General features: G+C 42.7%; 1 protein-coding gene across 4 annotated transcripts in view; it reads right to left on the bottom strand.

Moving 5' to 3' along the window:
• Window positions 1–14846, bottom strand: part of asap1b (ArfGAP with SH3 domain, ankyrin repeat and PH domain 1b) — a 79870-nt gene that overhangs the window by 7113 nt on the left and 57911 nt on the right. For 2 of the 4 annotated variants that reach the window (XM_054751450.2, XM_054751452.2), the window contains exons 14-23: window positions 14308–14474; window positions 12858–12991; window positions 12700–12791; window positions 12441–12627; window positions 11313–11398; window positions 10743–10858; window positions 10588–10655; window positions 10096–10203; window positions 2493–2721; window positions 235–303 (exon numbers count right to left, since the gene is read on the bottom strand). In XM_054751450.2, coding sequence (XP_054607425.2) covers window positions 235–303; window positions 2493–2721; window positions 10096–10203; window positions 10588–10655; window positions 10743–10858; window positions 11313–11398; window positions 12441–12627; window positions 12700–12791; window positions 12858–12991; window positions 14308–14474 — 1256 coding nt within the window. The remainder of the gene's footprint in view (window positions 1–234; window positions 304–2492; window positions 2722–10095; window positions 10204–10587; window positions 10656–10742; window positions 10859–11312; window positions 11399–12440; window positions 12628–12699; window positions 12792–12857; window positions 12992–14307; window positions 14475–14846) is intronic. The other 2 variants (XM_054751451.2, XM_054751453.2) reach the window with 1 other exon arrangement.

Genomic DNA, 14846 nt, shown 5'->3' with positions numbered 1-14846 from the left:
CCCAGGTTGCTCTGTCATTAGCAAACAATAAACGCATTTTAATAAAAGTAAAATGCTAAGGTTTAGGACGATAGAAATCTGCAGTCAAACTAGCCGTCGTCACAGAACCCCACTTTAAAAGATCCGAACTATTCCTTTAAGTTCAAATAAAGCTTTGACTCTGAACATCTGAGCCGTAAAGCAGGAAACAACCGAGGGATAAAAGAGGGGGAAAACATAAAACAAGATATTCACTGATGTATGGTCGGGTGCCAGCCAGAGTGGCGTAGTGCGAATGAGAGCCAAGGAATGCCAAGTGTGGAGCTGAAAGAATAGAGAAACAAAACAAAAACAAAATAATAAAGAAGAGGAAGAAAATAGAGCGAGATGAAGAGTGTGGGAGAGAATCTTCCAAACATGTCGTTCTTAAAAAAAGCTGCTCCCACACACTGGAAAAATAACGAGATGGAATCTTATCAGTGACAAGCGAAGAAAAACAAAATAAAAAAGGAGAAACGGTGTAAAGCAGGTGCTGAGCAGCGAGCTCCTCAGCACCTGCTGAGAGGGGACATCTGGAGAGTTCAAAACGTAAACTTTCATTCAGAAATAATCACTCATAATTACCAACACGTGTAATCAGCCTCTAACCAGCATGGTGAGGAGTTCTGACTTTTCAACACGTCATAAATAGGTTTAGATGTGATTATTGGGGACATCTTATGCTAAACCCACCTTTTTTGCTGCCATGTGAGCAGCTTGTCCCGCTGCCTTTATAAACACTCTAAACACCAGGAGAATACGTCAGTCTGTTTTCTGTCAGTAATTGGTTTTAGGGATTATGTGCCTTAAAGAAGCCTTTTCATCCCGTTTGTGATGTCACAAACAGGGAATGTAGGAAGAGAAAGCTACCGCTGGAGGAGCAGCGGCTCTACTCTGAGCTCCTCTTGGAAATTTGAGCTTATTAGCTTTTGGCAGCCTATTAGGAGAGGGGTGGGTGTGGCTAGGTCCAGCTTGAGTCCTTAAAGCGAAAGAGCCCTGAAACAGCTCATTCTGGAAGGTACTGAAACTGAAAAATAAAACTGCTGAAATTGCTTTGTATGAGAGATTATATGCAAGAACTTCACTAACATGTTCTACATTGAATGTAGAACTACAACTTATGAAAAAGTCAAAATATGCCCCCTTCAAAGCTAAGAGGTGAGTTCCGGCCTGAAAGTCCCACATCAAGGCAAACTAATGTAGCAATCTCATTCTCATTTACATTCAGTGAAATGCATCAGGAATCGACAGGACATCTGAAGGAATTTTTCATAACATTTGGATCATAAGCATCTACTCTGATGTAAAAATCTCTGAGACATTGCCATGATGCTACTTCCACCGTGCTTCATAGCAGAGATATTCCACTTGAAAAACACGGTGGAATATTTTAGTTTGGAGGTCCATCAGTGCTCAACAGACATTCATTTCCTTTACAAGTCATGAAATATTGATAATAATGAGCTCTCAGGTCTTCAGAAGTGTGTTTGCAGATGGTTGTCTCTGATGTTGAAGGTTTTATAAGAGTCACGGTTCCTGTCCACCAATCAGATTTGAGTTTTTATCCAGCAACACCTTTTTCAACCTGAAAAATTAAATAATTAAAGCATACAACACAAAAACTGGGCCATAAATGTAGCTTCCTCTGTTTTACTGTTTGAATTAGAATTTTATTACAAAAATTCTACAATATCCCATATCCATCCTGCATGGACAACGTTTTCTGCAGCTATGAGCTACAGATTGTTATTCGGCATCCTGCATGAAACATCTTTAATTAATGAACTCGTTAAAGCTGACAAACAAAAAACTGCTGGCAGCAGAATTATCATTTGTTGTTTTAAACTTGTTTAGATGAAGTTACACAACTTTTGTCTTTCTAAATCTTACATCTGCAGGGCAACAACCTAAGCACCTGTAAACAAAGACTTGATGAAAAATGAGATGTTGCAGCAAAAACAGGATAAACAATGCTGCTTCAGTAAAAATTCCCTTCTGATGCTGAAACAGAATGTTCAGATGTTGCAACCGCAGCTTCTGCAGCGTGTGATGTTGGTCTAAGGCTTAAGTTGTGACAGATCAACAGAGGGAGGAGTGTTATTTTTAATTGCAATCCTGCAGAGACAGCACACCCACAGTTGTGTGTGTGTGTGTGTGTGTGTGTGTGTGTGTGTATACAGAATTAACGATGAAGTGTGTATTAAGCGTTCCGTTCCCTGCCCTCTCCTGCAGCCATGTTTTCCTTAAGGTTTACTTATAAGTAATCTTGATGACACCTGCTTTCCGCCCTCTGATCTATGCGCTGACAAACTGCATACCACTGCAGGGTGTGTGTGTGTGTGTGTGTGTGTGGTAAAATATAAACAGACATGAAGACTTTCTGGGTAACATAACCGATTTTCTCCCGTCAAAAGCCGATAAATCCGAGGCATCTACAAATGGAAGCGTGAGCTCCCGGAGCAGCCATGTCTGACCTTTGCCCTGGTTCCTGGGCGGCAGCGGCGGCCCGTCGGCCACCGGCGAGGAGCTGAGGTCGGTGGAGGCGCTGTACATCTGGTTGGTGAAGGCGCTGTAGGAGAGACGCTGCTGCTTGTCCCGCTGGCTGATGAAGCCCGGCAGGGAGAGCTTGTCATGGGGGGAGAGGCTAGAGGAGTGGCAGAAGCTCTGCGGCCTCGGAGAGCGGTCCTTCTTGATGGGACTGGGCTGCAGAAGGGACATCAGGACGTTAATCAGAGCATCACCAGAAAAAAAGGGATACTCGACAACAACGGCACTAGCACAGATGACTAATGATTGGATGACTAATATGGATAATTGTGTAGCGTGAAACTACAATTTTAATTGTGACTAATAAGATGTGATAATTCCATATAAATATGAAATATCAACCTGATTGATCTTTGAATGTTTAATCAGAAGATTATAGTTACTTCTACTTGTTCAGGACCATAAACACACTTCGTATTAATTCAGACAGAGTCAAGTATATAGTTTATAAATTGAATTTAATTCTTTTCCTAAACTAATTATTATACATGACAAGATGTGAATAATGAGATGTGATGTAGTGGATGTGAGGTGATGTAATGTGATGTGTGAGGTGGTGTGATGGCAGCTAGATGTTTTAGCAAAACTGTTCTTTGCATCTGAGAGAACTTGTGAAATCTGGGTGTAAAAGAATTTGTTGTTTGGTTATAAACTAGAGAGTTGGTTATCGATAAAAGCCATCAGACATGATCTGTTGTGTCTACTACCCTTGTGGAGACCCCAGTGCAGATCCAGACTGTCAGAAGTCGGGTGAACCTCGACCTCAAGGTATCCGAAGCCCGTAGATTAGTTCCGATACAACCCGTCCAGCCTTGACATATCTCCAGGTCACAACGGGAAGCTGGAATGCTTGTTTGCCTCCAAGGTGGATTTTTGGCTCTTAGAAGAGCAGTTTGGCTGTGTCAGCTTGGAGCGTGAGAAGAGGTTTTTGACTGTATGTCAAAAGAGATGTCTCGAAGATGCTTGTTCCTGAATTGGCCGGTTCGAGAGTCAGCTAGAAACCGAATTAATCGGCAAGTAATTCTTGTTTTAATAAACCACAATGTTGAGTTCTGGCCAAGTTTGGCAAACAGAATTTGACATGTTTAGAGTCTTACCAACATCCCTCAGAAAGCCACGCCTTCTTCAGATACAAAGATGTTGTTGTTGATTAGTGAAATAAGTGGATCATTGTAGGAACAACATTCATGTCAAATTAATTGATTTAAGCACAGGTTACCCAAACATTTGATTTAAACATCTTGTTCATTCACCACATATGATTATTTAAGCTTATGAGTTGTAAAGTCATGTAGTCTTCACTTACTCAGAGTGAAGAATGTTGACGTCTGGCTTCTACGCAGAGATGGCAGGAATCCTTGAGCAAGACTGTTTACAGTATGTCTCCTTTGAGGAACAATAATTGGGCAAAGGTTGTTTTGGGCATCTGGGCCCCAGCAGATGGTTCAGCCTTGAATGTGTATGAAAGGTTATGTTATGTCAATTAGATGGTGAAAAATTTGATCCCTTTGATACGTAACAGAATGAAATTAACATGGACAGTATTATTGGATATGAGTGCAGCATTTGATGTAGTGGACCATAATTTATTACTGGAGAAATTACGGTTGTATGGTTTTCATAAATCAGCTGTTAAATGGGTAAAAAGTTATTTAACTGGGAGGGAGTTTACGGTATTGTTTAATGGCAGTTATTCTTATTGTTATTTTCTATTTTCACAAATGATTTATCATTTATGTTAGAGTGTGCGACTATTGTATTATATGCTGATGACTTGACATTTATATGTGGCGGAAATTAATTTGGAGGAATTAAATTCAGTATTGAAAAATGAATTAAGGTTAGTAGAAGGTTGGATCAATGAAACCAAGTTAGTTATTAATGTTGAGAAGACTAAATGTATGGTTATGGGATCATCTCATTTGTTGTACCTGTATTGAATTTAAGTATAAGGCAAATGCCCATTGAGCAAGTAAAAGAAGTTAGGTTGCTTGGTCTAATAATTGATGAAATGCTCAGCTAGAACAGTCAAGTGAAACAGATTTTAATTCAAATGGGGAAGAACATGGCAATGGTTAGGAACGGCAAAAAATGCATTCCATATTTAAGTAGAAAATTATTAGTTGAATCAATTGTTATGTGTCACTTGAACTACTGTGCAATAATTTGGGCTGCTACTACAGAAGCTATATAAATCACAGGTAGCACAAAATAAGGCAGCTCAGTTGATTTTGAATAGTTCATTTAGAAAAGGCTGTGAGGATATGCATACTGAAATGGCATGGGTAAGGAATAGATTAAAGTATTTACTTATAAAATGTATTAGGAATATTATAAATACACAAACACCTGATTTTTTTTAATCAGCTGACATTCTTTAAAGATGTTCACCAACATGCTACACGTCAAGCTGATGGTTGTTTTATGTTGCCAGCTAGTCGAACTAATTTTATTCAAAGCCGGTCAGTATTCTATAGAGCAATGGTGGAATGGAATGGTTTACTGCAATTCTTGAGGGGTCAGTTACAAAGGAGTGATTTTTGTAAAAGGTTGAGATTATTTATTTATACCCGTTTGACATGAGTTGGAAGAAGATATGAATATTATGTTAAATTTACTTTATGGTTTAATTGTTTATTTTATTGTCTTTTGTGTGGGGGGAAATTGTGTTTTTATGTTGCTGTGAGATGTACTATATTTTGTTGTTGTATTGTTGTGTATTCTTATTGTAGCGCCATGAATGTCCTGTTTTTGATCTAAAGGTCATGATCTGCTGTGTCTGCTCGAGCAGAGACATAAAGTCTCTGACAGGCTAATCTACATGAGATAGTGGCCAAGGTCTTTCATGCACTCTGCTCATCTGAACTGCTCAAGTGGTGCTCGCTGCAGAACCACAAAGGCGGAGCTGCACCAGAAGGTGGAGCTGCACCAGAGTCAGCCCCGCCCATTCCAGAATCAGCCCCGCCCATTCTATCAGAGTCAGTCCAATTCCTTCCAGTTGTCAGGCTTTATAGCATTCTGGAACCAAAGAGGGTGTTATGGCTAAAAAATGCAAGATTGAGGATGGAGTTGAGAAGTGAATTGAACAGTTTTTGTAAAGGTTCCATATAATTAAAAATCTAACTTTTGGAACTTTTAATCATGTTATATTGTCATTTCCTCATAAGAAACACGCCAAAGCCATTTTTGGCCTCATTCATGCATTTTCTTCCCATCTCAGCTTCAATTTGGTCTCCTCCCCCGAAGCGGGTCTGGTTTTGGTTCTCAAATCTGGATATTCTGTGAATTTTCTGACAAATTATTTCTGAAATGACTTCTACTGAGACACCGCCAATAAACCATACATCCCATCTCCAAAGACACACTAAATAGCATAATAAAATGTAACGCCACCTAGTGTTTATCAGATATGGTGGTGTAGTGGTGATGGTGTCAGGTTGACATGCAGTTTTGCGCGGGTTCGCCTCCCAGCAGTGGAAATATCCTATAATCTCTTTTCCTCATTTCTAGCTACACTTGCCAGTACTATGTTTACAACAATTTATTGGTATGCCGTTTAACATATAATGACTAATGTGTTTTTTTTATTTATTCATTCGTTTATTTAGCCAGTGTGAGTCCATCTGTGAGCAGAGTTTCAACTAAAATGCTGTTTAGGAACGACCAAATTCAAAGAACTTGTAGAGACATAAATATTTTGCTGAAAATGAACATTACAACTAAAATATGAACAAATTCAATGTTTCAGCTGGCTAAATAGATTGTTGCCGACCCCACCGAGAATCGAACCAGCATCAGCTGAGGGGAAAGCAAAACTTAACTCAAACGATCTTGCCACTGGACTAACAGAACCCACATGGTGATGGTACATGCTGTTGTACAGGAGTTTTATTAGAGCGGCTGTGGGCAGATATTCGCTAAGAGAAACTTTTTTATTTCGGGATATATTCAGACTTTGTCATGTAGCAAGTTATATTTATCTTGTTTAATTGGAGCATAGAACATAGCATTAACGACTGTAAACTAGTAACAGCCGTAATTCATGTGGGTCAGGTCAGTTTGCGATAAAGTTGAAAACAAAAACGGAAGTCAGTGGGCTAGGCTGAGTTTGCGTGAATGGGCGGGGCTGACTCTGGTGCAGCTCCACCTTATGGTGCAGCTCCGCCTTTGTAGTTCTGCAGCGAGCACCCTCTCGAACTGCTTCACCTCTGTTACAGCTCAAGACGAAGAACACTCTTTTGATAAACACATAATCAACAACTTTGTTAATTACCAATAATAATGTGAGCCCAATGTTCAATCAATCTGTGAAATGACAATGTTATTACTTGATATTATAATCCTGTGATCAGTAGTATTTTACAAGTAATAATAATCCTGGACATTTGCACTAGACACTAAGGACACATAATGCTAAAGTCACACGACACATTTCCTTTTGTCTGATCCAATCAGAACCTTTGTTTCTGGCATGAGGTGTGGTTTTCTGTGGTGTTTGTATAAACCCTCTTTTTGCATGTCAAATTCTGATTCGCCAGTAAACCAAAATATGACAATTATAAAGACTATTCAACGCCGCCTTTTCTTTAGTTCAAAGTGTTCTAGAGGAGTCTCGGACAGGCCATGCGGACTTCCTCTTCAGCCATAAAGAACCTCAGACAAGCTTGATAAAATCTGTTGGAAGTTACACCTGACCGCAACGGTTCCTTCAGAATAAAAGCTGAACCTCACGACCCCTTCAGGGTCTCGGAGACGCCAGTGATAACCTGTCGTGACCTGGAAGCATTCCAAGACTGGTTTGGTCAGCACCGCTGCTTTTCTACTGGCTTCGGTACCAAAGAGGGTCCACAAGGACCTCGGCATTCTGGATCTGATCGGAGGCTTCCCCTGGGTATGTAGACCGACAGATGGCGTTTCATGTGTGTTATAAATCTCCTACTAAAGTTTAGAGCGAAACATTCACTCCTACTCAGAACTAACTGCTTCTCCGGATCCGCTGGTTCTGAATAACATTACACACACACACCATCATCATTCATCACGTCTCACCCCACCTTAGTCCATCAGTACACAGAGTGTTAAAGTTAGCCTTGATTAAATTGTGTAGAAATAAATTTCTTAACTATTTTAAACCTGACTCTCTCTCTTTCCTTGGAGTTAATACGAAGTGTCGTTTAATCCCTGCAATAAAAAGTTCTGATCTTTTGGTTAAAATATTCAAAGATCCATCAGATTGATATTTCATATTTCTATGGAATCTCACATTTTATGGTTCATAAGTAAGATGTAAACTACCCATCCTTTACATTATAGTGGATATGAATATTGTAGATGAAAATGGATAGTTTGCTTGTGAGCCCAGTGTTGATGCATTCCTTATGTTTATTTGATGATGATAATATGACCCCAGGAAGAATAGCAACTGTTTTAACAGTGGCTAATGGGGATCTTAATAAGAACAAACAAACAAACCTGAAGGGAGGCTCTTCTTCAGCACAAAGAAACATTTTGATGCTTGTTTCTTCCATTTTTAAATCAATATCTTGTTTTCTTCTCAAATTTAGACATGAAAAAGCCTAAGAGTGTCATTGGAGCCACATGCCTCTGCTTTTGACTTTCGCTAAAGTTTAAGCCACTTCCCAGTTCAAAACGTTTTCAACAAGTCAATGAAGTTACTGCAAAATATTAACTCAATAATACAACATCAGTTTTAAATGCCCGTGTGTACAGCTTCTTGACGTTTAAAGCTAAACCTGACTCAAGCTAACAGCCCCCCAATGTGGTTTCTGCACATTTCTGAAAATCAAGGTAGAAAAATTTACTTTTTCTACACATTTTTGGCAAAGAAGCAACTTAAATCTTTATTGACAAAAATAACGAGCAGCAAATCTCTGGATACTGGAGAAAAAAAGTTTTTTTTTTTTTTAAGAAATCTGTTTGCCCTAAAATTTCTGCATTAAAGGTGCATTGTGTCGAAATGAAGTAAAAATTACGTCCTGTGGTAAAATTTAGTAACTGCCACCAATTTAAACAACTCTGGAGCTGTTTGCCGGCCATTGTCAAATTACAATTGTCAGCGCTGCAGCATTAGCTTGCAGGGGACACGGCAACCCCACACTCACTGATGGTAAACAATAGTTACGTCCAGGGTTTCCCCCAGAAAATTAGTTAACCCTGGCGGATTCGGCCGTCGGGGAAGGGGGGGATCGCGCGCTCCATCTCGCAGCGCTCCTCTGTGACAGCGGGGGTGATTGCACACGTTCTGCTGCTGTTTCTCAACAGTATCAGGTGATGGGGGGGCTCTAGTTTCGTTGCGCCGTTCGTGTCAGCGGACACGGTAGGGTCGGGGAGGGGGGCGGGGCATGACTCTTAGCCTAGCGGGTGGCCAAGCAAAGCCTGGCGGCGCTGGGGGAAACCCTGACGTCCCTCCTTCCTTTGTTTGGAAAGGAGGAAAAACTGACAATCCCCGCAGCCAACTGGATATGAAACATGCTTCATGACTGAAACATTTGACTGTTTTGAGCTGTTTTTACAGGACCATAGCATTTTCAATACAGGATTTGCCGCGGCTCTCTAGGGAGGATAAAGGCTGTTTATAAGATCAGACCATGGCGGTAATGTGGCGCAATCGTGGCAATTTTATAAAAGATTAGGTGATGGCGGCATAAAGGGGGTATGGGGCTGGGCTCTGCGCTGCCGCAGGCTTCCGTTTATCTTGGACATAACTTGCTTTTTATTGCGATTGAAGCCGTGATCGTTACCTTTATTTAACAAGCAGCTCCTAAAGGTGTCTGTCCCCATCAGTCCCTGTGCAGTCTCTGGTGATCTGAGCTTCAGCTCTAACAAAAAGGCTCATGGAGCGCTGCGGCGCTCCAGTTTGCCATCTCAGCTGATTTTGCACAAAAAGCAAACCTTATTGCCTGTGTTTACTTTCATTTTCAATAGATTTGCCAGCCGGAGCTCAGCAATAACTCCCCACGTCATCATGACATCTGCCTCTGTTGCGCCGGGGCGCATACGACAGACCATTACCGCAATATTACTACCAAGCGAGGCGGAACGAATGCCGCAAAATTCACGCAGCCACGCAGACATACCATTGCGGTAATATTACGCCCATTTACCGGCATGGTGTGTCTTATAAAAGCACCTTTGGGATTTTCTTGCTGTAAAATTCTCACAATATTTTTACATACTGCACCTTTAAAGCGAAAACAGCTCATATTCAGTTGTACATCAACTTTATAAAGAGAGTAAAAATAATGCTTTGTTTTTCTTGCATGCACAGCCAGTCTTGGCTAGAACAGCTGTTAACTTGATGAACATTAGAGACAATGAATACTAGCTCTCCTCCAGCAAGTGAAGCTACAGAGATTAGCTCTCACTGAAATCCAATAATCCACCAGCAGAACGGCAGAAGAAAAGGTCATCAGGGTGACTTTTTACTGGATCTTCTTAAATGCTGCCTTTTTTTGTTTAAAATTCACAAGTTTTTCTAAATCCGGGGGCAAATTTCAGCAGCTTAGGCACCTTATCATCCAGGTCGTCATCACTCTCGTCCATCTCCTCCAGGCGGAGGCTCCACTCATACTCCACATGGATGTGAGGGTTGAACTTCCCCTCTGCAGCCTGGACAAGCTGAAAGAGACAACAAAACTATCTATAAGCTGCTCTTGTTATGGGAAACTACAACAAGATGGCAAAAGCAAACTATGATAGGATTTCAAAGCTCAATCCCTCTAAACTAGATTTATTTTTGTCCCCGTTGGTTCTGCTTGTTCAGATCTGCGTTAATAACAAACACACATGAACAATTCCTTCCACTTGGCTGCTCCTGTCCCTTCTGGATGGAGACAGCAGCTCCGCTGCCATCTAGTGTTCAGACTCATCCACACTCGTCCCATCAAACAGCTGCAGCTTCAAAAGCGTTTGAAGCCTCCACTTTCTGTAATTTAGTCCGTGTTTTTAAATCAGGAGGGCTCATTCTGGTCAGATCCGGCCACTCGGCCTCCTGTAACTTACTGCCTCCTCACACTGACTGTTCCTCAGTCGCCTGGCAACATCCAGAGCCGTCTCTCCATTCTGATTGGCTGAAATGAAAAAAGGGAGAAAAAAAAATATATGTAGAAAATAAAACACCGTGATTTGTGCTTATGGGTGGCTGAACCCTGACTCACTGATGTCTGTGGCCGGTTTGCCCCTCAGTAGCAACTTGAGGCACTCGGGCTTCTCGTACATGCAGCAGTAATGCAGGGCGGTGTTCCCCCACTCCGTCTGCTTATCCAGGTTACCACTGCAGAGGAAAAAAACAACAGACTCGTATGGTCAGGGCACCTGGAGGCGTTTCCTACAAAAGGGATACATTCCCGTTGTAACACAATGTATGAAAAGCACGTTTTAAATAAGCTAAAACTGTAAAAGTGTGGTTATTAAATAACAAGAATCCTGCTTCTTCCTGTGGAGGCTGGTGGAGCTGTGGTGGAGAATAAATTAAAGCAGAGAGGAAGAGCTTGACCCATTTGTGTTTGCCTTGTGGGAATAGAAGCCGTGCAGCGTTAAGCCACCTCAGCTCTTCCAGGCTTTACTGCAGATCAAATATAGAGTAAAAATCCTGCCTGTTTTCACTAAATCTCCCTGATTTTCTTCAGGATCACATGTGTTTGAGTACATTCCTTCAGCTCCCTCACCAGAAGGCCAGTCCATACACACGTGACAGGATTTAGATGTTCCTGAACAGAGGTCGGTACCTGTTCTGCACAAGGAAGTCCACCAAATGCAGCGAGGTCTGATCGGATGTCCGTACGGCGTAGTGCAGTGCTGTCTCTCCAGATTCCTGCAGGGGGCGACAAAACACAGCAAAGGCATGGTGAGACGCTGGACAGTTTCTGTATTCTGTGTGTGTGCGCGTGCGTGCGTGCGTGTGTGTGTGTGTGTGTGTGTGTGTGTGTTAGCATTAAACAAACTGCAGTGAACAAAATGGCTCCTAAAAATAAAAATTCTGCAATGTTGACGCAGCTTTTTGTGTTTTTAAGGAGATTGGTTATCAACGCGCAGAAACGGAAAGAGGATTTGACTCGACTGAAAGGTGAACATAAGGACTCTGTTTCTTCTACATTTTGAGGGTTTGGGTGTCCTTCTGCAGCCTCTGAGTCCCTGACGGCAGCAGATCAGATCCAGATGAGTCAGACTTCTCGTTGCAGACACCAGCAGCAGCTTCCTCCGTCATCACACAGCATCCTCTCTCAACCTCCCTGCCGCAGCATCCCGATTTTAATCAGGGAACCGCTGTGTTACTGTTATGAAACCGCGACCCCTTTACGTCAGATTAGGTCAGATCATGTGATGTTTACGACGCAGCAGCCACCGTTTGTTACTGAATGTTCATTCATGCCTGAAGCGCTGCAGCAAAAAGCCAGAAAACAATAATAATAAAAAGCAGATGAGTACGCCAAGGAGCCACACATAAAAACAGTTGAATTGGAGTGAATGTGCCGGTGTTGAACTCGATTATCAATTTGCTGCTTCCTCTGGTGTCAGATCAGGTCCTTATAGGCCTCCATTGCCCTGCTGCATTTACACTTACAGGAGTTTCCCTTCCAGAGAGAGAAATTCAACACGTAGTTTAATGAGTTAGCAGCAGCCAATTACATCATTTCATTTGAAGTCTGACATGGCGAGAGCCGCTGCCAGAGGATATGCTGATGTGGTAGAACAGCACTGAGAGGAGGGAGCACCTATGTGGAGACGTCACCAGGACCTCCACTGAGGTCCATCTTGTTTGAAGGAAAATTGAAATAAAGAAAAAATCATCTCTCCAATTAAAATGAATAAATCTGGTGTGATTTTAGAAACCTTCTCTAAACAGTCCCACTCACCGGCCCCGTCTCTGGAAGCGGCTCCATAAGCTCCACCCCCTCAGCGTAGACCTGAATGAGAGCCAGCAGGTCCCGGGACTGGACCGCCTCAAACAGCTCGATCATCTTGGCAGCTGCTGACATGCACGTCTTCTTCGCATACTTGTGGTCCACATACTTAGCGTTGATGAACTCCTTCCTCACCGTCCTGCAGAGAGGGGGAATGTGATGATGATGATGAGGAGGTGGTGGTTTGGCTGTGAAACTCCGGAGGACTTACATATCACTGCAGGGGTTGGGCTTTGGTGAAGGAGAGGGGAGGTTCGCCTCCATGATCTCATTGAAACTACTGTTCCCTACATTCTTGGCCAGCTGAGGAGAAAGAAACAAACGTGAGCGTCAGAAACTGATCGTGTTTAACTGATGGGCTCCACTCACCAAGAGTTCTGAGGTTCCTAACTTGTCCAGCTCCATGGATTGGATGCGAGAAATGTGGACGCCCATCTCTCTGTGGATCCCAGAGCATTCGATGCAGGTGAGGATTCCCAGGTTGGTGGAAAGCCACTTAGGCTCTGCAGACAACAACAAATATCTGTTTAAAGTATGCAAAGACTGATCAGCGTCACAGCTGGATCTGGCTCTAATCTGTCAGATTTAGGCCCTAAAACTGGGCTGCGGACTCAAACAAACAAGTGTAACTACAAGAGGGCCAGGTGTGAGCAGATGACAGGTCACTAAGAGTGTGTTCAACATGATGAGCAAATTACTCCGCTGTGACCTCCTGAGAGAGGGAGAGAAAGAGAGTGTGTTCCTGGTAGAACATCAAACGAGACCACGACCTCTTTCTTCTCACGCCGGCAGGAACGCAGTCAAAAACCGTTGAGCTAATTCTAAAAACAACAAATTAAAAATGGAGGCTGGTAGCACCACAGCCTATCTGAAACGTGTTTAATCCACCGAAACCCAACATGCTGAAGGATGCAGCAGCACCATACGACCTCCTGTCCCGGCAGGTTTTAGGGGTCGACAGAGCGTGTGTGACTTATGCAACAGAGTGATGTAATATCTTATGTACGTTCTTTCTGTGTTTGTCTTCAAATTCCATTTTTGGTTCTTTTTTAAACACAAATAAGGTTTTTCTTTACCATGCTGAGGTTTCGCTTGCGGCTGCAAACATCCTCAGAGCTGACGCTGGTGGTGGCGTCACTTCCTACTCCGTTTATCCGTGGGCAGCGGAGGGCGACAAAGTCCTCTGAACAGAGTAGGAAGTGACGCCACCACCAGCGTCAGCTCTGAGGATGTTTGCAGCCGCAAACGAAACCTCAGCAAGGTAAAGAAAAACCTTATTTGTGTTTAAAAAAGAACCAAAATTGGAGAGTGATGCAATGTTGTTTCTCAAGCCTGGAAACATGTTTTTCTGTCCCCCCCCCCCCCCCCCCCCACACACACACACACACACACACACACAGCACAAAATAATCCAATCAGCTGGTTAGAAAACTGCTGTTTATGTGGAGTACGTGTGTGTGTGTGTGTGTGTGTGTGTGTGTGTGTGTGTGTGTGTGTGTGTGTGAGCCTATGACACTCCTGAGTGCTGACTCTTGGCTTCCTGATGTGGAGGAGAGGAGAAGGGGGGATCAGGCCCGAGCTGATTCCTGAATGCTAACAGCTTTAGCGCACATGCACGTTCACACACTTGTTTGTTCAAGGTTTTGGGTTGGCGTGTGTGTGTGTGTGTGTGTGTGTGTGTGTGTGTGTGTGTGTGTGTGTGTGTGTGTGTGTGTGTGTGTGTGTGGGGGGGGTTATTGAAGTGTAACTAGAATCTGAGGGGCTGCGGTCAGTTAAAGGTCTGAGGTGAGATCCTGCAGATGGCGGCGGCGTCACACACCTGCAGCGCCGCAGTCGCAGCAGACCTCGTTGCCCGGCATGCGCAGCACGTCCTCTATGATGGCTTTAGTCAAGTCCTCTAATCCGTCCTCCCCTCCGCTACTCGGCTCGCCACGAAACGCCATGTTTAATGCCTCTTCTTTGCTGTTGGTCAGCACCGAGATCCATCTGAAAAAGAGGAAAAGGAGATTCTTTAGAATGTTTGAATATACAACAAAACAAACAAGAGTTCAGAATTCACCTTTTGTTTGTTTACAAATTCCTTATAAAAAATTGTTTCCCCTGGTTTTCCTTGTTTCCTCAGATAAATCAGTGAGAAACGGTAAAAGGAATATAGCTTGATCTGTGAGTCTGTTTTAGCAACAATAAGGTGAGCTGTTAGCGGTTAGCTCCTGTCCTGCAGCTGAAGGATTTTTGAATATGATTAATCAGCTGCAGATCGCTCACTGACCTACACCTGCTGTGATGTTCAGGTACATGGAAATGTGAGGTTTTATTATAACTCTAGTAGCGATTTTATAGACGACTGACTTCTGCTCA

Source organism: Nothobranchius furzeri, chromosome 7 (assembly GCF_043380555.1).
Source record: "Nothobranchius furzeri strain GRZ-AD chromosome 7, NfurGRZ-RIMD1, whole genome shotgun sequence".
NCBI lineage: Eukaryota > Metazoa > Chordata > Actinopteri > Cyprinodontiformes > Nothobranchiidae > Nothobranchius > Nothobranchius furzeri.
The sequence above is the reverse complement of the archived record's forward strand: the minus strand, read 5'-3'. Positions and strand labels throughout refer to the sequence as shown.